The 26457-nt window shown below is 48.9% G+C and overlaps 1 protein-coding gene across 1 annotated transcript in view; it reads left to right on the top strand.

The window, feature by feature from the left end:
* The window catches only part of LOC147698470 (fibrinogen-like protein 1), a 203073-nt gene that overhangs the window by 7424 nt on the left and 169192 nt on the right, over positions 1-26457 (top strand). Inside the window, exons 2-3 of the mRNA XM_086933449.1 lie at positions 1678-1761; positions 12913-13129. Of these exons, the coding sequence (XP_086789575.1) occupies positions 1687-1761; positions 12913-13129 (292 nt within the window). The 5' untranslated portion in view covers positions 1678-1686. The remainder of the gene's footprint in view (positions 1-1677; positions 1762-12912; positions 13130-26457) is intronic.

The raw sequence follows: 26457 nt of genomic DNA, 5'->3' as shown, positions 1-26457 counted from the left end.
CTATGAAGAAAAAGCAATTAAGCACCTTAGCAGGCAGTTGAGAACACCACTTACCCTCACATTGTAGTCTCCGCAGTACCTATGCTCTGCCAAATGTGAAACTGATTCCCATCAGTCATTACAGTGTTGAAATGATATGTGTACAAAGTGGGTGGTGGAATTGCTGGTAGAGCTTTATTCAAAGAGATTCACAATATGCAGACAGCTGTCATGGAGGGATGGAGGAACTCTTAACTGTTCTCTCCCCACACTGCTCTTTTGTTCTGTGCCAAATATCAGCAGAAGAAAGTTCTGCATTGTGTTGTTTTTGCAGTTTTGTATAGCACAAACTCGACCCAAAGTCATTGGAGCACTTTACATGAGCACCAGTTACATCATACACGGACACATTCATGTTTGGTAGGCATGGGGAGATTAAGTGTCTTGCCCAGAATCACAGGATGTTGCGCCGACGCCGAGACTCAAACTTGGTCCCCCAGCTCCAAAGTCAGCAGCTCTGGCCATTACATATTCCACCAAAAGAGGTCAAGATCACAATAGTTGACATTTCTGTCTAAACCCTAAAGGAGAGATTGGGACATTATCATCTGGCTTTCTCTCGCGGAAACAGTTGTATTCTTGACACTGATGCTAGCCTTAAGCATAACCCTGACTCCAATCCTCAGCCTATAGCAGTCCATACGCTTAGCTCTAGCGCTGTCCATAAGCATAATGCTATCTATAAACATATCCCTAGCCTGAGCCCGCATCCTTATGCAAAGGTTAACTCCAAACCCTGAACCAAATCTTATGCTAACTTTAAACCTAAATTTAACTATAGCCCATATGTAATCTTATACATAACCCTATCGTTTCATTAATTCTGCACTCAAAACCAGGCAAAACCCAGATGTAACCATAATTCTAAGTTTCACGATCTTCAGTACAAAATAGATCGGACAAGCATTTTTAAAATAAAATATTTCAGAATTGAAGTATTTAAACTTTACAGTTTGAGTATAAGTGTTTCAATTATTATAGTTGTATCTATTATGACAGCATGCCAATCTGGACCAACGCATAATTATGTCTCCAAGGACAGGGTTAACTGGCTGTGGCTGGGAGATAACCCCTGATAGGAATTGCTTACATCATTTTTAAATGCCTTGGAAGACAGCTCAACAGGCAAAGAAAATAGGAGATTAAAATCACCATATCCATACATATAATGACTACAGGTACACGTTTAATAAAATGACAAACCTAAAGGTGACGGAAGAGACTTTCTACAACCATGTTATACCATACGAAACGTTTTAGAGAATAACAATGAGGACTGCTATAAATGTGAGGCAAAATAAACCCAAATTAGATGTTTAAATTCTGTATCACATATTCAAATCATTTTGGCTATGGAAAAACGGTATTGATGAAACCAAGAAATATAGTCTGAGGCACTTGTTCAGAAAGAAATTCTTTCTCCAATGAAAATGTGTTAAGGGCTACAGATTGGAATTTCTTTCCGTCTTCCCTCCTCACTTTAAAAATGTCTACTATGCTTTTGTAAGTACAAACCCCTCATCCTATAATTGCCTGAAGATTTGAGTACATGAAAAAAGTAAACTGTACTTGGTAACATTTGAGATGCTATGATTAACACCATACTATGATTAACACTTTGTTACATTTTATTTCCAGGTTCTCAAAATGATCGCCCTGATGCCACGGTTTCTGATTACCTTTTTCTTTGTTCATCACTGTTCATCTGCTCCTAGATTGCCAGTGAGTATCAAATATTTTTGGGAGTTTAAGAACCAACTAAATTTGGAAGCATTCAGTTTATTTATGCCAGTCTAAGTAAGTTAAGTATTTATCAGTGGTAATGTAGAGATCATTTTTTGCTTGAATTACTCATAAATTCAATTGGACAATCTGGCCATTAGTCTGAGGTATGTATCCAAAATGCTGCATAATTCTGAATACATTTTCCAATCTCTCAATTTTTTTTATTTTTTGGGAGGAATCATGGGAACATATCTTGTATCAGAAATTATTTGAATATTTCTACCCCATGGTCTGTGGGCTTATTTGGAAATTGAGAAAGTCAATGTATGCCTAACAACTGGGAAGAATGTATTCATTCAAATAATGTTTTGTATGACTGGACAAGAATCCATCTAGAGGATCCAGAGACTCTATATAGATATGCATCAGCTGTTATATAGAAGATGGAACCCTGCTCAGTAGAGAGGAAGGTGTTTACACTTTTTCTTTGACCGGTCCCACAAACTTTTTTCTAACACAAAGCGCTTGATATAGCACTTGATTTAATCTTTAAAAAAAACATAGCCTCCACACTAGTTGCTGTCAGATGCCCTCCAACCAGTTCATTACTCTGTAATTCTTGGGACAGACAGGACTATCGAGGTGTAGAAAGAAAGATTTTCCCATTCATTCCCCCCAAAAAAATAAACAAATGCGAGAATGGAAAATTAGATAATAATTCAGAGCCATAGATGATATAGAACCATGGAGGATACTGCTTCACTGATGATATTATTTCAGTAATTATAATAAGCAACTAATAATACTGAGCACATAATCATACTGCATCACTATAAGCACTCAGCTACTAACTGTACTGAGCCACTGACGTCACAGAATCACTGATGGCACTGAATCCCTGGAAATATTAAGCCATTGATAATACTTAATATGAGTTCAATGGCCCATCCTCCACTTAATGAGTGTACAGATAAGGCTCATCATAGTCAGTGTCTCAGAGTTAACAGCGGCTCAGTATCATCAGGGAGCCCAGACATGGCTTTCCAAGAGCTTGGATTTGATCCAGTGTAAGCGGTATATGTATTTTAAGTTTATCTTTCAATCCACTACTTACTAATGTAGCCCTCTAACTGTACTGGGCCCCGTACAGCTAGACAGATTTCAGCATTATCCTCTCCACAGAAGAGAATGGTCCTCTGATGGATCTTTGTCTGCTGATAGGAGGGGTGGGAATTAGAATGTCAAAAACACAATGTTAGCCACCCAATTAGGACCATTAATTGGTGAATAACTCACAAGTTTGAAATAAGTTTAAAATACACTCTTCTCTCTCTCATGAAACATACTGTAAAAATAAAGTATTGCAATGGGTAAACCCAATCTCCTAAAGAAATTAAGTCTAACTAAAATGACACACACTAGAAGCTCTGCTGCTGTGACATAGAATAGAAGAAGCAAAACTTGACAGCCTGGAAATATTAGTTGATTCTGCCTACAACGCATTTAGATCACAAGAAAAATGTAGCTCAGTTCAAATAAAGAACATCAGGACACAATAATAGACTCAAGCAATTTAGATAGTTTAGTTATTGTATTAATGTTGCAAAATCGACACAGAAAAGCAATTCCTCAAGCATCTCAGTCAAGAATATTAAAGCATGTAGTGCAAGGCTACACATTTCATCAGAGGTTCAAATCTAAATAGGATGGTTTAAAACAAACATCAGATATGGGATTACAGACTCCTACTACCATTAAAGGCAGAAGGATAGTTCAGTCCTTTTTAACAGCATCTACAGATCTAAAACAAAGGGGTAAAGAAATCAGTTTTAAAATCCTCTGAGGATAGATCCATGAGCTTTAGCAAACAGAAATTATGAAGCAAAATTCAACTAGTGCAGCAAAGAAGGATTCCAGGTCAACTACATAAATGCAGCAGTATCAGCAAAAAGGCAGTCCAGATTAGGGAAAATTAGAGCTTTGCAGTAAAGAAAAAAATATAAACTTTCGTAAAACTTCTCTTTTGGTTAACAGTCGGCAGTAGTCCCAGGTTGACCTCTAACTTATGGTACAAACTAATCTCTGAACCCCTCAATACTCCTAGTAGTATTAGGGGTGCCTGCCCATCTATAAGTGTGCACAGAGCAATTTCCAGCTTGGTCCATAACCCTGTACATAACTGCACCATGATCAAGCAGATCTCCCTAGCATTTAATGGAAGGACCCTTATCATGTTCCAACCATTCTGTTATGTGCAGTAATGTCCTATTGTAGTAAATCCTGAGTAGTATTTTGAGCTGTGTTAACCGGAGGGGCGCATGTAATGCCACCTTTCTGGCGAATTGTAAGGCGTTCCTTTAGTCATCATCATCGTCTATATATCCCAGATCCATATGTTAGTGCCCTCCTAGTTTGCTCAAGTCTCCCTGTTTGTTCACCATTACTGTGCCGTAAATTAGAGAGATTGCCTTGGCAGTCATGTGGCCTTCCAGCAGCAGTCTCTCCAAGGGCAACTCTTCCATGGTCTCTTCCCTAGGAGGGATCTTGGAGTGTAGTGTATGGCGGAGTTGCAGGTACTTAAATAGCTGGCTGGGAAACATGTTGTATACCTGTTGAAAGTGTTCAATGGGGGCTATACCGTTTGCATCCTAAATGTCCTTTAGGGTGGATAAATCTATCAAGTCCCATTTCCAGAATCCTTTAGGGCATTGACTGCGCCCCTGCACACCCAGGCCTTAATGCTCACCTGCCGACACTGGCGTGTGTCAACGAAGGCCCACCACATGCCGGCGCAAGCTCTAAGCCCGAGGCCCGCCACCTTGGGAGCCTCCTCAGACCATCACCGCCTTCCGCGACATAGGCCCGCAGTACTCCTTTCTCATTGGCGTACTCCTCCGCTGCGTCTGGCCTACACTACGGTCAAGTAGGTCACACATTTGGAACTGACTCTTGATATCCAGATGGCCGTGTTCATATGTTCATGGGACGTTTGATATCACTGTATTCCCTTCGATGTGGTGCCACCAACTCTGTGCATAGCATTCCAACCACACATGTCTGTGGTCCCTTGCTGACTACTGCCTTCGGCCCATACTGCGGTCCAGTAGGTCACACATTTGGAACTGAGTCTTGATTTCATAATGGCAGAGTTCATATCATTGCACACTATGAGAGTTGTAAGAGGAAGACGCAGTTCAGTCTGGAGGAAAAAAGGATCATCGTTACGGAGGTGACCGTAGACTACCAACAACTGCCCTGGTGTCACTAACTCTGTGGATCGTGAGCCAACGACACTTGGATGTGTGCCCCTGCTGTCCACTGCCTCCGGACAGCACTGCGGTCAAGTAAGTCACACATTTGGAACTGCGTCTACTCTTGATTTACTTATGGCAGAGTTTATACCATTGTACAGGCCTCATCACAGACTGCATCCCCTTTCAGCCCGGGTGGAATATATGACCTTACTTCGCATGCCATTACTACGCATGCTTTTAGTGCGATGTTATTACATCGCAAAATCTATTACTCCGCATATTTTTAGTGCGCAAACCACTTTTAAAATAGGAATATTCTTTTACTTTGCAGTATATTTTTTTGCATACCACTACTACGCAAAGAAGGACCATTTAAAAAAAAAAAAGAAATTAAATAAAAGTTACCTAAACAATGGCACAAGATTGCAGGGAAATAGGGGTTTTGGGTGGGGGAGGGTAATTTAAAATATATTTTCTAAATTAAAAATCATGTATGTATTTTAATGCACAGCATACTTTTACTTCGCTTTTTTTCTATTAATAAACACACAGTCACTTAGAAAGGTATTATAATTTTTTTAATTCATTTTAAAAATAAATAAACACCCCAACAGTACTCAAAATACTCAACACTACTGTAATCCCTTCTACACTACCTTTAGCACAACTCTACCCTATTCCAAAGTCCTGCCCCTACACGCAAACACTTCCCTACATGTTCTCCTCACACTACCCTAAACTCTAAAATACTACCCTACACTACCCAAACACTACAACACTAAACTAAACCCTATAACACTATCCCCAGCACGACCCTACCCCTACTCACATTTTTTCCCTACACTCAAACTCTACTCTACATGACCCACTGACACTACCCTAAACCCTAAAACACCACCCTACACTACACAAACACTACAACACTATCCTAAACCCTAGAACACTACCCCCAGTATGACCCTACCCCTACCCCAGTCCATCCCCTACACTGATACACTACCCTACATGACCCCCTTACACTAACCTAAACCCTAAAACAATAGACTACACTACCCAAACACTACAACACTACCCTAAACCCTAAATCACTACCCCCAGCATGACCCTACCCCTACTACCAATCCGTCCCCTACACTACAACACTACCCTACACAACCCTCCGATACTAGCCTAAACCCTCAAACACTACGCCCTACACTACACAAACACTACAACACTACCCTAAATCACTACCCCAGCATGTCCCTACCCCTACTCCCACTCCGTCACCTATACTTTTACTCTACCCTACACGGCCCCCTGTCACTACCCTAAACCCTAAAACACTACCCTACACTACACAAACGCTACAACACTCCCCTAAACCATAGAACACTACCCCCAGTATGACCCTACACCTACACCCAGTCCATCCCCTACACTGATAAACTACCCTACACGACCCCCTTACACTACCCTAAACCCTAAAACACTAGACTACACTACCCAAACACTACAACACTACCCTAAACCCTAAATCACTACCCCCAGCATGACCCTACCCCTACTATCAGTCCGACACCCACACTTAAACACTACCCTACACAACACTTCAACACTACCCTAAACCCTCAAACACTACCCTACACTACACAAACACTACAACACTACCCTAAATCACTACCCCAGCATGTCCCTACCCCTACCTCTACTACGATTCCGTCCCCTACACTGTAATACTACCCTGCACAAACCACCGACACTACCCTAAACCCTAAGGGCCCGATTCACAGAACTAACTTAAGACAAAATCCTAAACGTACTACTTTTGGTATTCACAGAAGTTAGGATTTTGTCTTAAGTTTGTTTTAAGACAGACTTAAGACAAAATCCTAACTTAAGTCTGTCTTAAGTCTGTCTTAAGACAAACTTAAGACAAAATCCTAACTTCTGTGAATACCAAAAGTAGTAAGTTTAGGATTTTGTCTTAAGTTAGTTCTGTGAATCGGGCCCTAAAACACTACCCTACACTACCCAAACACTACAACACTACCCTAAACCCTAAAACACTACCCCAGCACTTCCCTACTCTCACTCCGACACCTATACTTTTACACTACCCTACACAACCCTCCGACACTACCCTAAACCCTCAAACACTACCCTGCACTACACAAACACTACAACACTACACTAAACCTTAAAACACAAACCCCTGCACTAGCCTAAAACTAAAAAAACTACTACTCAAACACCCTTAAATACACACTCCCACTTACCTCTCTCCTCTTTGCATGTCCCGTCATAGTAAAATAATGCGAAGTAATAGCATTTGCGAAGTAACAGAATGCTTTGTAAAAACATGCAAAATAAAGGTAAACTCGAACTAAAAAATGCGTAGTAATGGCACTTCATAGTAATGCCCGCAAAGTAACGTTACCACCATGGTTCCACTAACTCTGTGCCCCACAATTCATGGGCACCCTATGGTTGAACTTTGGTGGCATCTGAGTCTATTGCCTGGGGGTTGTCTTCCTCATCATGTCGGTGATACTCACTTGGTGGCAAAAATGAGGCTGTAGCATTCCACTCCGCCATTTGCCTGTTTCTGCCGGCTTCTGCCCTCGGCTTCATGCTCAGCAGGACACCATCCACTGTCCCCGCTCAGCTCGCGTGGCCCTACCTAGTTCACCGCAAGTCACCGTCCCATGGCAGTGTGCATGTGCCGGCCGCAGTGCATCCGGGGCCACTAACTCTGTGCAGCTCAAGACATGGACCTTTGCTATTTGAACTTTGAACTTCTAATTGTCTGATCACTGTTGCAGTTGTTGCCAGCACCAACCAGCCCCTGAGGGGTGGCATACACTCACCCCACACTCATCCAGCAAAGGCGTCACTGGACATGTGACCCTGGCTATAAAAGCGGTCGGGCACACGTGCCTGTAGCAAGGTCCACAAACTATCTAAGTGTGTCCGTGTGGTCAGTATGTATGCATGAGGGCCCAAAGCACAGCCACATTACATTGTGCTGTGTGAAGCAGACGCAAACATTTCACCTCAGGCGGTGGGGTAGACCTGGGCCATGTAGCTGTGTCGTACTCCCCTGTGAGCATAAGCGGAGTGGATTTGCGTATGACAGTCCAGCGTAGGGGTGAGGTTAATCAACCCGTGGCTCTGGTTAATTTTAGGCCTTGCCAAGGAAGTAACTAATGGGCGTGTCTCTGTTGTAGTATCGGCGCCACCTGTCACGCAATATACAATGTTGCTATGTAGCATGCCCCGGGAGTGCGGGCCCGGCCGAAGGGGAAAATGTGGTAGCGCAAGCCCGCTCGGGGTCAGGGATCATAAATGCCAACTGTTATGTGTGTCGCTATTACCGCAGCATAAGCCAAAGTCTACCCTAAACCGCATGGTGAGTTCAGCCAGCCATGCACTCTACATCTGTGTCCGCCCTATCCTTACCATAGGCCTACACACACATGGCCACCCATCTTCAGCGCACAACATCACAGTGTCGTTGTCAGGCTTGTGGACATGCGCAGACAGGCATGACAACGGTATGCCATGGCAGTGCAAGTGATGCAACTGCGCTATGCACAATTGTGAATAGGCCCGGGGGGATGGAGGAGCTGCAGTGAGGCTACGTAATACACATTGAAGCTGCACATTTGCTACAAGCAGTACATGTCACACAGGAATCACAAAGTCACATATTTCACACACCAATGTAGCAGTGAGCCTGCCAACACATCATGCAGAACGAAATATAGACTCATGTCTCTCTGCACTGTTACAGGTGATCAAGGATATGCACTCTACACCTGGATAATGACACCCCTCCAAGCCTAGAACACACAGGCCCAGAGGCAGTACAATACGGCCCACAAACGCACCAGGGGCATCGTGGAATGCACATTTGGCGTGTCGAAGTCACTTTTCAGGTGCCTGAACATCATAGGTGGTAGGCTCCTGTACAGGCCAGGCATTGTCTGCAAGATGATCGTTGCATGTTGTGTGCTGCACAACATATGTGTACGCACCAATGCCCCATGGATCCAAGTGCCAGATGCACCGGACGATGATGAGGAAGATGAGGCAGGTGGACCACACACCACTGCAGCTGCAGCAGGAATAGCCAGTAGGAACACCATCATTGACAATTTCTTCACATGAGCATGTCACATTGTGACAGTCCTTAGCAATCATGGGACAGTACAAAATGACCACAGGCACAGCATGTGCTAATAAATGCATTCCAAGACACATTCCCTGAGCGCATAGCAATCATCTGTACAATAACATTACTCAGACAAGTGTAAGTGCCACATGTAGTGCTAACGATTTCATAATTTGATGATGGATGGTGGGTGTTTCACCTCTGTACGGAGAGGCTGTTTAGGGTGTCACGTATTCGAAATGCCAGTTCTGTGTGTCACAGATAGTACGAAATCCCACTCTTCGGTGTTTCACATGTGTCCCAAATCATTACATATAGGCTGTCATTTGTGACCTACACATGACAACAGGGTCAATTACGTGCCACCATGATGCAGGGATGCAGGGATGCCCCCTGTGCCTCATGTCCCACAACATGAGCTACATGTGTGTAAGGGGGAGTCACTACCCATGAATTCGGCCTTGCTTTCACACTTGATTGATCATGGACATGACACATCTGTGTGCAGGAGGTGTTGATTGTCCCTCTGCAATGTGAAGGGGAGATGCGGTTTCACAGTGTGTTCCATGTATGTTTCCGCATTGGCACACTTTACATGCAGACTGCATGTCACTGTACATTGTGACTGTTTGTGAAGAGATGCCTATTTGATGCGGGACAATGGAAATTTGTTCTGCATCACGGATGTGCGGTTGTACTCGCACATTCTCATCTCACCATTTTTTTTCACTGCTTTTCTGGTGCATTTTCCCGCATGATGCACCAAGAAAACTGCCTTCAAGGACTGGCTGGACAACAACGCACACAACAGCAAGGAACTCTTCAACATCGTGAAAGAGCTCTCCAACCCCAACGCCGGAAACAACGACATCACCCCATCGCAAGAACTCTGCAACTCCCTCGCCTCCTACTTCCACAACAAGATCGCGGACATACACGACAGCTTCAGCACCCAACCGACGAACGCCACGACCGACACGACCGAACCAACGCCCCCCACCACCACCCTCTGCACCTGGACCCACATCAGCACCGAAGACACCGTCCGCATGATGAACTCCATCCACTCCGGATCGCCGACCGACCCCTGCCCTCACCATACCTTCAACAAAGCCGACGATGTCATCGCACCCCACCTACGGGACATCATCAACACCTCCTTCACCACCGCCACCTTCCCAGAGAGCTGGAAGCATGCCGAACTCAGCGTGCTACTCAAGAAACCAACAGCGGACCCCACCGAACTCAAGAATTACCGTCCCATCTCGCTGCTCCCCTTTCCGGCCAAAGTCATCGAGAAGACCGTCAACAAGCAGCTGGCCGCCTTCCTCGAGACGAATGGATCCCTAGACCCCTCGCAGTCGGGCTTCCGGGCCAACCACAGCACCGAGACCGCCCTCATCGCTGCCACCGATGACATTCGAGCCCTGATGGACAACGGAGAAACAGCGGCCCTCATCCTCCTTGACCTCTCCGCTCCGCGGCCTTCGACACCGTCTGCCACCGCACCCTAGTGCAGCGCCTCAGCAACGTCGGAATCCAGGAGAAGGCACTAGAATGGATCGTCTCCTTCCTCGACGGAAGGACACAGAGAGTCCGCCTACCACCGTACAAGTCAGAGTCCACCGAACTCATCTGCGGCGTACCCCAAGGTTCCTCGCTAAGCCCAACCCTCTTCAACGTCTACATGAGCCCCCTCGCTGCCATCGCACGCCAACACAACCTAAACATCATCTCCTACGCCGACGACACCCAGCTGATCCTCTCCCTGACCAACGACCCCGCCGCCGCCAGAGCCAACCTTCACGAAGGAATGAAAGAGGTAGCCGAGTGGATGTCGACCAGCCGCCTAAAGCTGAACTCGGACAAGACGGAAGTCCTCATCCTGGGATCCTCGCCCTCCGCCTGGGACGACTCCTGGTGGCCCCCCGCCCTGGGCACCGCACCCAAACTGACAGACCACGCACGCAACCTGGGCTTCATCCTGGACTCCTCCCTCTCCATGACCAGGCAAGTCAACGCCGTCTCCTCGTCGTGCTTCAACATCCTGCGCATGCTACGGAAGATCTTCCGGTGGATCCCCACCGAGACCAGGAAGACGGTCACCCAGGCCCTCGTCACCAGCCGACTGGACTACGGCAACGCCCTCTACGCCGGAACCACCGCCAAGCTCCAGAAGAGACTCCATTGGATCCAGAACGCCTCAGCCAGACTCATCCTCGACGTCCCACGACACAGCCACATGTCCGAACACCTGAGAGACCTGCACTGGCTCCCGGTCAACAAGAGAATCACCTTCCGTCTCCTCACCCACGCTCACAAAGCCCTTCACGACCAAGGCCCGAGCTACCTCAACAACCGCATCAACTTCTACGCTCCCAAACGACACCTCCGATCAGCCAATCACGCCCTCGTCGCCGTCCCCCGCATCCGAAGAGCGACGACAGGAGGAAGGTCCTTCTCCTACCTGGCCGCCAAGACCTGGAACTCCCTCCCGACCGACCTGCGCCTGACCCAAGACCACCTCGCCTTCAGGAAGAAGCTCAAGACCTGGCTGTTCGAGCAGTAGCAGCACCCACCCCCCTAGCGCCTTGAGACCCTCCGGGTAAGTAGTGCGCTCTACAAATGCCTATGATTGATTGATTGATTGATGCGTGGGTATTGCAGGCCTGTCACTGGTTATCGCTGAGTTTTGTATCGCGGATTGGGACATTGCCGCTTTTTTCACATTCGTGTTTCGCATTTTTGCGGCGTCGCGTTGATTTTAACGTGATCATTTGACACGTTATTGTGAGACTATCGCATGGTACCGCCGTGTTGAGAATATAACGTTAACACAGCGTTATTTTCCCGCGATAGACTGTGATGTGAAGAGTTGCGTTAAGCTAATTTTGTGGTAATTATCACACATTCTTGAAAATATCCCCCTGAGTTGCCTCGTCCCTCGGTAAATGCCAAGGTAACTCATGTCACCATTGATATCAGTGCCCTAGTGAACATCATATAAACTGAATCACGATCAGTATTGCAATAACACCAAGGGCCATATTACAGAAGGTGCTACGAGGGCGCAATGGGCGTTTGAGCCCACTTTGCGCGTCCCAGGGGCACTTTGATATTATAGAAAGGGGCACAGACGCTTGTGCGTCCTTTTCTATAATACCAAAAGCGCTGGTGCATTTAAAGCACTGCCATCAGAGGGTATTCCCTCATTTGCATAGGGGCGTGCCCTATGCAAATGAAGGAATTCCTTTGCATACTACGCCCGGGCAATTTTACAGACATGGGTGCAGTCAAAGAACCCCTTAGGAGGCGCATTGACAGCGCTCCATTTTGAAAGGTGTGCCAGGTGCAAACAATGATAATGTGTAATACGGCCCAAGGTAAGCCTTAGAAACCCACATCTGTGTTCCCAAGATTTTTTTCTATGTTTATGTGTGTCTTACTCCTGGTGTTCATGTGTCATTTTCAAATGAGTAAGAAGACCTGTTCACATAGTAAGGATTATACGATTTGGGCTCTTAGTCACCAATTGCCAGCCATGCTCATTGGCCACGGAGCCTGGTATTTTCTAGGAATGGATTGGATTGCCGCATGATTGAGAAGGGATGACGCGCCTATCACCTTTAAGTCTTGGTGGATACAGAGGATATGTGCACCGCCATAATCTTAAGAAAACTGCATCTGCGAGTCTCACCGAACAAATATAGTGATAAATCTTTTGTCCAAATTTCTTAGGATCATGAGATCTGCATGTTGGACAACATTAAACTTCAGCAGCGATTGGATGCCCTACACGATGAACTGCTGCTGGGGGACTTGCAGTTGAGAGACCTCCTGGGAAACAACTATCACAGAGTGAAGAGCAAAGTGTTCTCGTTCAATGTAACCAGAAGCAAGCTGCCAGAAGTGCAACTCCCACCAACCAGTGGCAATCTTATAGTCTATGACAGAGGTGAGTAGCTGCAACGCCACCAGTTTACTGCATGTAGACCGACATACTACACTGACACAGCAATATTTTCTAGCAACATTTGTAGTTCCTCTCACATATTTAAGTCATGGAACTGAGTAAAGGTCTGAAAGACTAAACAGCATAGAGGGGCATATTATCAAGAGCGGCGTTAAAATTATCGCCGCTTTAGCGGCAGGAAACTACCGCTAAAGCAGCGATCATTTAAATCCGTTCTTGATAATATGCCCCACAATGCGGCATAAGTCGAACAGAATTTCTAGTGAGGCATTATGGGGCATATTATCAAGGGCATTATTACCGCTTTAGCAGGACTTTTTCCCGCTAAAGCGGCGATAATTTTATGGCCCTATTAGCAAGCTGTCACTAACAGTAGTTAGTTAGCTTTAGGCGAAAGCGACAGGTTTGGGGCCCGCTTTGCATGTCAGCGATATTTATCGCTAATGACATGCAAAGTGGGCGTACCCAACCTGTTAGCGACTAAAAACAGTCGCTACCATCGCTATCGCCTATTATCAACGCAGGCAGAGCGATAAAAAAATGTGCGCTAACCGCGAATATCGCCAAAACCTACACTTCTTACCCTGTATATCCAATGGGAGCTATATATTCAGGTTAAGACCCTATTGGCGATAATGCCTGAATATCGCTGGATTTCCAGCGATATTCACGCATTGAGCCACTATCGCCGGATATTTTATTGCATTTGAGATAAAAGTTCCTAATAGCACGTTATCTCTGTGATAAAATGTGTTGCTAATATTCCCCTATTTTCTCCTGGACATGGCAGGCTTCATTCAAAAAGCCATTTGCGCACCTAAGTTGAACTTAAGCTTGCAAAAGGCTTGGTTGCCTATTGTTTTTAATGAGTTACAAAATGTAAATTTACACAATCGTAAATGGATTTACTCCTAAAAAAATCCTTTCCACATGCCATAATTTTATGTTTAAGTAAATCTACTTATTGGAAGAAGTGTGACTGGGGCACCTGAAAAAGGCAGCTAACACCCAGTTTTTGGTGTATTTATAAATCTTTCCAGGCTGTTTTCCACCTCAAATATACTCCCAGATATAATCTTTTCATTCTCAAGGGCTGGAGTAAATGCTAATTGGGGTGAGAGAGTGGGGACAGAAACCCCAAGATTATTGCGGCACTTGTTGAAGAGGTTTCTACACAGGAAAACATATTTTCCCATGAAGAAAGCAAACAGCAAAGGAAAATTCATAAATTAGTTAGCATCGTGTGAAAATTTGAGACTGTTGCAGACCACCAGGTGGAGCTGGAGAATCCCCTGTGAATTCTCTGGTTGTCCTAAAATTACTCTAAAAATAGGAGGAAACCTCAGAGGTGATTATCTGCATATATTTATGTAAATCGGGTCTGCTTTTCCCGATTAGAAGGCTGCCTTTTGTTTGGTTTCACATGTTATTTATTGTTCTAGTATCATTGTAAACCCCTCGGTGTTAGTGCAGACACAGGACTTCATTGTTTAATACTCAGGCCTTGTACAGTAAAGTTGAAGGGCATTTGTGGAAAATGATGGTTATGGTCTGACTTTCTGCATTATAGTGCAATTTTGTTGCTCATGGTACTGTTAAAGCAAGAATGTAGAATACTATAGGTTTGGACTTTATTTATTTTCCGATAACCGATTGTAAACCTTTCTTTTTCCTAAATAGGTCTTTTCGCTTCCTTCTGCTCGTTTCTGACTTTTGACTTTATAGCGCGGGGATGCCTCCGGGTCACCAGGCGCTCTATAAATCTCTAAATAAATAAATAAATAAATAAATAAATAAATAAGGGGGCTTCTTAGGAGGGTCCATACAAGATGCAACAGTACCAGGTCAATTTCGATTATTGGGGTGGACGGGGGTGCAAAAGGGAGGAGATTCAATTTAAAGGATATTAACCTTTTATTTTTTATATGTTCTCTAATTTCCTTTCTTCTGTCCTTAATTTTAATATCACTTATCTTAAATTTTCTTACTTTTTCTTTATGGGCAAGGATTGTATGTTGTCATGTGGAAGGATGTTGTTATGGCAAAGCACTCACTCCAGAGCTACTCTTTGTCTTGTTGGTATCTTGCTTTGTTGTGACTTGGAACCCCATGACTGATGCCTAAATTAAAGCTCTGGCCACTTAGTGACCTTAATTAACCGTTCTAAAGTGAACAAATCACTTTAATACCCAGAAAAATTATGTTCTTTACAAAAAAGCTTCTCAAAAAGGAAGGGTTGATAGTGCATTTTTTCAACGAAACAAGGGGAGAAAACTGAGTCTAAACTCCTACAGCCAAATACGCCAATGTTAAGCAAGCTCTTGGGAACCTGAAGAAGGGCAATGCCTACCAAGAAGATTAGAGCTCCAACTACATTTTAACATATATGACCCTATTACAGACTCACCTTACTTTTGCACCTAGTTCAAGAAGACAATGTGGCCTATTCACGATCGTATTTTGGAGCACATAAAATAACTCTTTTATGTACTCTTTTATGTACTCTTGCAAGTGTTTGCAAGTGGCCCCAAAATATCTAAAATAGGTAAAGAGGCACAGTCCTTTTCATTCGTACTAATTATAGATGAATATTCCCATTTTAGATGTTGTGAGGCTAATTCAATAAGGCATGTAAGAGTAAGCAAAAGAGTACTACAGGAGTAACTTTTAATGTTCCCCAAATTGTCTATGTAAATAGGCATCAATATATCTATCACTATCAATTTCAATATCATTCTTCAGGAGATTCCAACTTGGGGGCATATTCTCAAGGAGCTATCGCCGAGTTAACGGCACTTTACCGCAGCCAAAGTCGCGATAAAGATATCACCCCTTTCACAAGCTGGTGCTAACAGCCCATAGCACCAGTTTACCCACGATAGCAGCCGCAAAAACCATCGCCACTGATGACCCGACCCACGCTAATGAGATGCAAAGTAGGAGTTCCCGTCCAAAAAGCTGTGACAACACCACTCCGCAACATTCTCAACGACCAGCCAGGTCGGCGATATGACCACAAAGCATGCGATAATGCATGACAGCAGCCGCAAATTAACACCTGCTCCGACCTGGTGCAAAGTCAGACCACAGCCTGCACCACAAAAGGGAGCCCTGCCCACAGCCACACCTGAAGGGCAACAGATGTACACTGCGGTACAGTAGGTCACAGAGTCTTGATTTAGCAATGGTGGAGTTCATATCAGTGTACCGGCATCATCGCAGACTGCATCCCCCTCAGCCCGGTGCCCCTAAGTCTGTTTCCTGACATTCATGGACACTCTCTGATCGTACATTGGTGGTGTCAATGGACTAGGGGATAGTTTTCATCCTCATATACCTGATACTGAATTGGTGGTGGCATCGAGTCTGTCGCTTTCCACTCCCCCATTTGCTGTATCAGGATAAGATCAGACCTCTGCATCATGCCCTGGAGGACACCTTCCACTGTCACCCGCAACCTTCCACCACAATCACCGTGGACCTGGACGAGGACCCGCTCAGTCCATGTAGCCCTACCTCAGTGGACCGCTAGTCAACATCCCGTGGCGGGGTGCCTGTGCCAGCCGCTGTGCAATAGGGGCCACCAACTCTGTGCTGGTCAAGTCTGGGACCCTTTCTTCAGAGGTATTGGATGGCCTCTGAGGTTGTGGTCTTAGGGTCATCAATGCCATGTGTCTGTGGCCCTGCACTGTCCACTGCCTCCGGCCACAAATGCGGCCCACCAGGGCTCACACATCAAATTGAGTCCAGACCGGCCCGGACGTGGCATCACCACAGGAGGCACACGCCACCATCACCAGGACCACCTCAAAACGCCATCTGCCAGAGACGAAACAGTGGTACTGGCTGATTGACGGAGATGCACACACCTGTCGTGGATGCCATCATCTGCCTGATCCCCTGCTCAGCCCTCCAGGTGCCACTAACTCAGTGCACCAAGAATCATCTTCCATTACTGTTTGGTTATGTGCTGTGGAGAGCTCATGCAACAATGTCACCTCACGCAGTGTGGGAGACCTGGGACGACGATGGTGGAGATGATGCAGGTGTAACACCACCCCCTTCAGGTGCATCAGGAATGTCCCTGAGGGACACTATCCTAGACATTATCTGCAGATTAGCGCGCTCAGCTCTAGTGTCCCAACCTCAGCGCACTGAAACTCACGGACACTTCAGTTTGTATGTTGAGTGTCCTCTGTACTTGCTCCGGATCCCTCCATCTTGCTCAGCAGTTGACTCTGTTATGCAGGTGTTGTCTGTTTCCATTGCACTGGTGTCCAAAGGTTCAAGATGTTGCCGGCACTAAGCATTCCCTGTGGGCGGTCTCACACTCACCCCACACAAATTCAGCACAGGTCACTGTACATGTGGCCCTGCTAATAAAGGGTCTGGGCGCACGTGCCCAAGGCCAGTTCAACATAATATCTGCGTGTGTCCCTGTGCTCTTGTTGTATGCATGAGGGCCCTGGACCCTACGGCATTACATTGTGCTGTGTACAGCGAACCCAGACATGTCACCCCAGGCAGCGGGTTGGTGGTTGGACATGTAGCTTTGTCGTCACCCCCTCAATTTGTAAAGGGAATGGACTGGGCCGTCGTACGCAGAGCCAACGTGGGTGAGTGACTGATATGTGCGTGCCCCTGGACGTGGTTCTGTCCTGGAAATGTGCATCTGCATGTATCTCTATGACAGTGTGGTTATCCTTTGTGGGGTGTAGGTGGTCCCTGAAGGGTAATGGACACCCATTATGTGATCTATTTCTCCTTCCATGGGTTCGGACCACACCCGCACCTGTCCGCCCACCTCCTTTTGGCGTTCTGACACCTGGCATTGGGGTGCCATGTGTGGGTCGGTGAAGTGTTGTGGGCCTGCCGTGCTTGCGGGTGCTTCATGCTGTGTGGTCTGTTGCAGGGGCTGGGTTCTCCCCTAAGTAGCTTGGCTGCCCTGATCCTGGTGGTGGGTTGCATGGGATGTCAATGGGCCGTTGTAGAGCCTAGTTGTCGAAGGTGTGGTGTCCTCTCTGTCATCACTGATGAGTTGTCTGGTCTGCTCTGCTGGAGGTGTTGTGTGTCCCTCTGCATTGTGAAGTGGAGATGCATGTTGACATTGTGTTGACATGTATGTTGTCATTGTTCTTGTTTACATGCAGACTGTGTGACAATGTACATCGTGACTGTTTTGGAGGTGCTGCATTTAGATGCGGGACAGTGTACATTTTGACTACATTACGGATGTGAGGTTGTACGCGTACATTTCCATTTCACAGTTTCCATCTCTGTCAGATGTAGTAGGCCTGTTTCTCCACATGTGCGGAGCCAGTTGTGTCCTCTATTTTGCAGTGTCGGAGTTTCACATTGTACCACATAGGCATCAATGTCGATGTGCTGTTCTTGCTATGTGTGTGTGCTGCAGTGTTTCATGGGGATAAGGGACATGATCCAGGGTCATTGTAGGTGTGCAGTGTGCGACACATTGTTGTGCATGTGTGCCATTGAGCCCATGTCCCCCCAGTCCCTGGTCGTTACTCACCGTGTTGTTGTTGTGTCAGGTCCTATCGAGCTGTGTCTGGACTCCCAACTCCTAGCACCATCTCCACACTGTTGACTGTGGCCTCCATTTCCTCCAGCTCAGGACTCCCACCTTCTTTTTTTTTCAGAACCAGTTTTTATTGATAAGTCAAATATGATTGCAAGATATCCACAGTACTCCGAACACCGGAGGGGCTGTGAGCATAAAATAAGAAAGAAAAACATAGCAATCAATACAGTAAGCAGGATCAGCGTTGTACTTTAAACTACCCATATCCCCCCAACCCCTGAACGCCACCCCCTCCAGGGTCCCACCCTAGCCCTGTTCACGACGGTCAGCTTGATCCAAGCTAAGTAGTAAATGCAAACGTTATAGTACACTCGCACCCTCACCCTGGTTCTCAGGACAATATGTCTTCAGTTGCATCCTGCCGCGGCGGCGGCTCCAGCCACAGCCCCCTGTAGTCCGCCCACCTCTTCCAGGTTATATAGTGCTTTCTAGGGCAGCCTCGGGCTTCAAACACTGGACGCTCCAGCCCCATGTAGTAGTCCAAGCCCCGTTTCCATACCTCTATCGGGGGAGCCCTAGGGTCCTTCCAGGCGTGGGCCACATCTCTCTTGGCCACCGTAAGACCCAGGAGTAATATGTGTCTTTTGTATATGTTACCACCCACATGTTCCAGGACATGCAGGAGGCCCAGCTGCGACGTACGCGGGAGCCGCCAACCCAGTACCTCATCCAGGCAGTCCCATACACGCCTCCAGTACCTCTCCAGTGCCCCACAAGACCTCACAGTATGAAGGAACGTGCCCACTTCCCTGCCACACCTCAGACAATCGGGGGAGACAATCAATCCGTCTCGCCACAGCCTCTCTCTCGTGTAATAAGCCCTGTGCAGGTATTTAAACTGGATAAAGTGCAGCCGTATGGCTATGGCCGCCTCCCTCGGGGCCGCGAAGGGCCTCCCTCCATCCCTCCTCATCGATTTCTCCAACATCCCGCTCCCAGGTAGACCGCAATCCATCTAGGGAGGAGGAACAGTGGGTAACCAGTGACTGGTAGATGCAGGATATTTTCTTTTCTGTCAATTCTCCCATAAATATCTTGGCTTCCAACGGACTGAACTCCGGCAGGGAGTCTAGTCCCTCCAGGGCAGGGGAGATAGTGTGGCGGAATTGCAGGTATCGGAAGAACTGGGTATGCGGCATATCGTATTCATCTCTCAGTTCCTGAAAGGATTTAAGGGTTGTGCCCCTCATGACATGCCCCAGCGCCGAGATCCCTATCGCGTCCCAGCCGCGAACTCCCTGCAAAGTCGACAGGGCCGGCAGGCGGCCATTCTGCCACAGCGGGGTCTCCCTGGTCAGCCTATTCCACCATCCATACGCCTGAGGGCCCGACGCCAAACCTGGAAGACCACCTGCGTGACCACTGGGAGCCTCCTCCTCTTTCCCGCCGAATACAATAGCGTGTGCAAAGTATCTGGCTCCATTAAATAGCGCTCCAGGGCGTACGCCGGGTCGCCCCGATCCCCATACCACCATTCGTTGAGTATTAGTAAATGGGACGCTTGATAGTAGGATAGGATGTCCTAGGATGCTAGGCCACCACAGTACGTTGAAAGGAAACAGGTGCGAATGGCCACGCGTACAGCCCTCCCTGCCCAGAGAAAGCGGCCCAGCGCCGAGTTAACCTGGCGGAACCATTGCGGCGTGATAGGATAGGGGTGGTTCTGCAGTTGGTAAAGCAGACGATGGAGAGCCGCCATCTTAAAGATGGCCGACCGGCCATACAAGTTCAAGGGCATGCAGGACCAAGTTTTCATATCTGAACAGACCCTGTCCCAGACCGGAACAATATTACGCTCCCACGAGACGCTAGGGATGTCTGTTATGAAGACTCCAAGATATTTAATGCCTCCTGTCGCTTCTTGCAGGGCGGACGCCCAATTGCCAAGAGCCACTCCGCTGCCCAGGGTCCACAAGGTGGACTTCCTTACATTGAGGTTAAGCCCCGAGACTTCACCAAATATCCTCATGATGTCAAGAACTCTTGGGCCCGATCTATTAAGATCTGTAAGAAAGAAGAGCACATCGTCCGCGTAAAGCGCGATCCTGTCTGACGGCCCCGCCTCCCACTCAAACCCCTTCAGTTGCGCGTCCATACGCACCCACGCCGCGAGAGGTTCCATCGCAAGAGCGAATAAGTACAGCGATAGTGGGCACCCCTGTCGGGTACCCCGCCCAATGGGGAAGGCACCCGAAATCGCACCAGCCACCCGCACAGACGCAGTCAGGTCAGTATAGAGCAGTCGTATATACGAAAGGAAATGAGGGCCGAGATTCAGACGAGGTAGGAGCGCCTGCAGGTAGGTCCAGCTTAGCGAATCAAAGGCTCTATCAATATCGGCTAACAAGAACGCTGCCTGAGAGCCAGTGGCTCGCATCATTTCCAGGGCCACCTGGGCCCGCCTGATATTGTGTCTGGTGGCCCTGTGTGGCATGAATCCGGCCTGGTCCGGGTGGACCAGAGTGGTGATCAATGGAAGGAGACGGTTGGCGAGCGCCTTCACCAGGATCTTCGCCTCGATATTCAGAAGTGAAATAGGGCGATACGATTCATGTATGTCCGGTGGCCTACCCGGCTTGCAGAACACCACAATCTCGGCGTGTCTCCAATCAGGCGGCAGATGACCCAGCTCTCTGGCAGCATCCAGTGCCTTCTTGAAATGTGACCCTAGCTGGAGATGATATTTCCTAAAGAACTCGCACGGGAAGCCGTTCAACCCGGGGGCCTTCCCAGCATTTAGTTCACTGAGTGCCTTACCTAATTCCTCCGCGGACAGTGGAGTCTCGAGACGAACTCGCTGCTCATCGGAAATCCCCCGAGGCGGGAGATCCGCTAAGAATTTATCCACGTCTTCCGCAGGGAGAGAATCCCTAGGGGCGTATTGTGATTCGTAGTAATACGCAAAGCTGTCGGCAATGGCCCTTGGATCAGAGAAGGAATTTCCGGCCTCATCCCGTAGCGCCGGCAACGTCTGCGCCTGGAACGCGCCCTGGCACAGTCGATATAGCATTGAGCTGGATTTGTCCCCCCATTGGTAAATTCTACTCTGCGTTGCGAGCCATATGTGGCGAGACTCCTCAAGTTGCAGGGAAGCCGCATCCCGCTGCGCTTGCAGCAGCCGTCGTATATCCTCCTCCGCCCCGGTTTCGGCGAAACGTGCCTCTAGGGTGCGGACACGTCCCGCCGCCTTCTCCAGATCCTCTCCCCGCGTCCTACGGGCCTTCGCGCACCAGGCGATGTCTACTCCCCTGAGTGTAGGCTTCATGGCCTCCCAGAGGGTCACCACATCTGAGCCCGACCTCTCATTGTCCTCCCAGTAGTGGGCTATGGCCTCCCGCATATGGGATTGATAGTCGTCCTGTTGCAGGTGCCAGGTAGAGAGGCGCCATCGGAAAGGCTGCCGCCTCCTGTCAAGGAGGATATCTATCGCTATGGGGGAGTGGTCAGAGAGCCCACACGGCAGTATAGCCATCGAAGCCACTCTTCCCATCTTGGCGCAGGGGACGAACAAGTAGTCTTACCGTGAGAAGGACCGATGGACCGCCGAAACATATGTATATTCTCGATTGTGCGTGTGTTGATAGCGCCTGGCATCCATCCAACCAATGCCTTTCGCCATATCATTCAATCTCATGGGGGCCGCCGCCACCTGACCGCCATTCGGTCTGTAGCGATCCACAGTTCCATCCATAACGTCATTCCAATCACCCCCAATCACAGCCAGCGCATCCGGAATCTCAGCCCATACAGTGAACAGCCTCTCCACCAAAGACCATTGCAACGAGTGGGGCATACACACTGCCAAAAACCACTGGTTCCCCATCAATCGTTCCTTTAACAAAGACATATCTGCCCTGGGCGTCTATCCATTGGGCAGAATGCACATTGGATAATCTGCGGTGAATCATAATCGCCACACCCCGGGACCCCCGGACAAAGCCAGCATGGAACACCTGATGATAACCATAGCGCTGTAAACTAAGAGTTTTGATGCCCAGGAGATGAGTCTCCTGCAACAGCAGGACATCTGCCCTCGCCATTTTCCCTTGTCGCAGCACCGCGCCTCGTTTGATTTTATCTAGCATGCCCCACACATTCCAACTCACAATTCGCAGCAACGCCCTGGGGAGCCCCGAACCCGAACCTCTATCCGCCATCGACTGGGAAGGTCAGTAATCGCCTGGATGTGGGTGAGTGCGACTGTCCTAAGAACATGAATCGAGCCTGGTGGACCATCGTGCGTGAACGAGCTACCCCTGTGGACCCAAACTTCGTGCATCCCCCCGCACCTGAATTCCGCCCCAACCCAACACACGGAAAACTGCCCCCCCACCCCTATACCTCAACAACATTAAAGTACATGTCGGGTGCAGGACAGCCCCAACCCCAACGGGAGGTCAGCGATTACCTACTCCAATGGATCCCCAACAACCACACCCTCAACCCCCAATCAACCCCGCTAAAGGGGGAATGAACGCCTGCGGGCGACTAGACTGCCGCTACTCTGGGGCAGTAGCCTGCCTTGTCATCTCCCCCCCCCACCCTCCCCTACCCGCATCTCATAACTGCTTAATCAAGTCCATAGTATAGGTCAGCGGTGTATCGGCCATCGTCCGACCCCTCGGGCTGGGCCACTCCAGTCACTTTCATAGTTCACTCCGCGACCCAACAGCATTAGGTAACTCTTGTCCCTTCACTTTTCAAGAATCAGCATCCTGAGAGTCCGGAGGAGCCGTTTCCTCCGCAGCGTCCTTCTTGGCGGGGGGACCTCTTAGTGGAGCGGGACCCCCAGTTACTCCTGCTACGAGAGCACCGGTGGGTCTGCCGCAGCGCCGTCGAGGAAGATGAATCGGAGTCTCGAGCCGGCGGGGTGTGCGGCCGAACCCGGACCGTCTCATCAGTCTATGTAAATACTTCCTCCGGAGAATTGAAGAACAGGGTCCGGGATTGATAGATCACTCGCAGGCGGGCCGGGTAAAGGAGGGCGTACTGGATTTTGAGTCCCCTCAGGCGAGCCTTGGCCTCTGTAAAGGATTGCCGTTGTCTCTGTACTAGTTTGGTGTAGTCCGGAAAAATCATGATCCGGTGATTGCCGTACATAAGGGGTTCTTTCAGCCGCGCTTGCTTCAGGATAGTTTCTCTATCATGGTAGTTAAGCAGTTTAGCTATCGCCGGCCGCGGGAGCTCTCCAACCGGCGGCTTCGGAGCGAGCGCCCTGTGCGCCCGCTCTATGACAAAGCAGCGAGAAAGGGACTCCGGCGGCAGCCACCCCTCCAGCCACTGAGTAAGAAAGGCCTCCATATTCCCCTTTTCGCAATCCTCCGGGAAGCCAACGAACCGCAGGTTGTTGCGTCGGGCCCGTCCTTCGGCATCCTCCGCCCTGAGCGCCAGGCCTTTTTGGATCCCCTCCATGGCGGCCACTTTCTTTTTTAAGGTTGCTACGTCATCTTCTACCCCGGTGATCCTCGTTTCGGCCTCGGAGATACGTGCCAACACGTTTCGCAGGTCCTGACGCAGCAGCGTGACATCGGCTCCGACCGCCCCTATCTTGGCATCCAGGGTGTCTCTAGCTTGGGTGATCGCCGCCAAAAGTGCAGCGTTGTCCGGCTCCTGGGGCGGAGGGTCCCCGGAGGCCCCGGCCGTTCCACCCGCACCCGTAAACTTGTCGAGGGTGCCTTGTTTCAAGGATACGCTGCTTCCGCTACCTCTAGTCATGATCCACAGCCAGTGGAGTCCGACTGGTAGAAAAGTTCCTCTGGCTACCCACAAGATCTCTCCGTCGCGGCCCAAGTGGCCCCTCGCCAGCCACCCGCCGGCAGGCCCACTGGTTAAATCCCCGGTGTTGTACCAGGCAGAGACGGCCAGGCAATCCGCAGCACGACGCACCGGGCCAAGCAGCAGTCCTCCGCAGTAGCATGCGGGCCCCGGAGATCTTCACGGCTCACCCCGGGCCTCTGCGCAGCTCCACCAGCCCACGGTCAGTGTACAGCAGCGCAACCGCCAGGCCCCGCGCCGCCTCGGGCAACCCCACACAGTCAATATTGGTCAACGCCGTGGGTGGTGTACCGCCCCACGTGCCCAGTGCTCTGGATATCTGTCCTGTTGCGAGGGGGCACCCCAGGGGGGGAGGGGGGCACACACGCCGCGGCCCGATACTGCCGCCGAGTCGTAGGCCGCAGCCGCGGCTGATTTGGGCACCAACCAACACTCCTCGGGTCAAGGACAACGTGCTCACGCCCCAGGGATCCGGACAGCTGTGGTCCGACCTGACCGCCGGATCTACCACTCTCTCCCTACCACCTCTGGCACCAGCCGCTGCACGCCCCCAGTGTGAACTCACCACCGGGGTCGCGTCACAGGCCTCTCCCAGGATGTCCGCCACCTCCAGCAGCTAGTCGGGTAGTGCTGCGCCGGCCGCAGCTCCTCGGCGGCCGCTCGGTCCTCCAGGAGTAGTACCAGGTCAGGCAGCCCACTCCGCCTGCAGTCCCTTGCCGGTATCAGTGTTGTGGGAGGGGGTCGGGCCGCCCCGTCGCCTCCTCTCGCCGTCTGCCAGCAGCCCACGCACTCCTCGTGCGCCACCTGCTAATTTAGGTCCCGGCTCCAACCGCCGGGATAGGCCGCATCACCTTCGGGGCCAATTGCGCTCGATCCCGGGCTCCAACGCGGCCAGGAGTCACGCCAAGCCCGTCGAATACCCTTCGCCGCCCCTCACTGCCGCGGGATGGGCACAGGCAGGCGGGGAAGACAGGATAACTGATGGAGAAACGGAGCGGCGGGACGGAGCTTCACAAAGCTGCGTCCGCCATCGTAGCCACCGTAGCCACGCCCCAGGACTCCCACCTTCTGCCACCGTTGCTGCCTTCCTGTTGGCAGCGCCTTTGTGCCTGGTTTAAATTTTCACTTCATGCCAGAACCTCTTGGCCTCCTCTATTGTCCTCCTCAACACTCTGACTGCATTCCTTGTAGTGTAATCGTGAGTCAGTTGATGGTTGTGTTCTGTCATCTCTGTGATGCTGATCTTGTTTTGCTGTGGACTGCACCCCGTCTTCCTCTCCCTCTTCTCCTTGGCCTTCCCCGACCCCGCTGTTTCTTTCTGGTGGTCTGTGGGGCTTGTCGGGTTTGCGTCGGCCTCTGTGCTCAGTCAAGGTGCACCCATGTCACTACGCACTTTAGATTGTTTCTGGTGTGTTGTTTTTGTAGCTGTAATAGTGAATTTTCCCACCAGACGTGTGGGATTTGCAGGCCTGTCTCTGGTTTTCGCTGATTTTTGTACCGCGATTGGCCTCATCGCAAGTTTTTTTGCATTAGCGTTTCACATTTTTGCGGTGTGGCCTTTGTCTTAACGCAAACATTTGACGCGTTATCTAATGACTATCGCATGGTACAGCTGTGTTGAGAATGCTTCGTTAACACGCCGTAATTTTCCCGCAATAGACTGCAATGTTGGGAGTTGCGCTAACTTTCTTTTGTGATGGTTATCACACATTCTTGAGAATACACCCCTTGAGCCATATCCTGAATTTAGAAAATCGACTCACATTTCAGCTATTCAAGGCCTAAAAATCCCTATTTTCCATCTGCATACAACTCTCCTTAAAATATGTGTGGAGAATACATAATTCACCAGATGGAGTGTATATCTTTTTATTTTGACCCCATTATAGAGACTTTCATGTAGCATGCCTTTTCATGGCTACCCCTAATTTAATCA

This window comes from Lissotriton vulgaris, chromosome 8, assembly GCF_964263255.1.
Source record: "Lissotriton vulgaris chromosome 8, aLisVul1.2, whole genome shotgun sequence".
In the NCBI taxonomy this organism is placed as follows: domain Eukaryota; kingdom Metazoa; phylum Chordata; class Amphibia; order Caudata; family Salamandridae; genus Lissotriton; species Lissotriton vulgaris.
The sequence above is the reverse complement of the archived record's forward strand: the minus strand, read 5'-3'. Positions and strand labels throughout refer to the sequence as shown.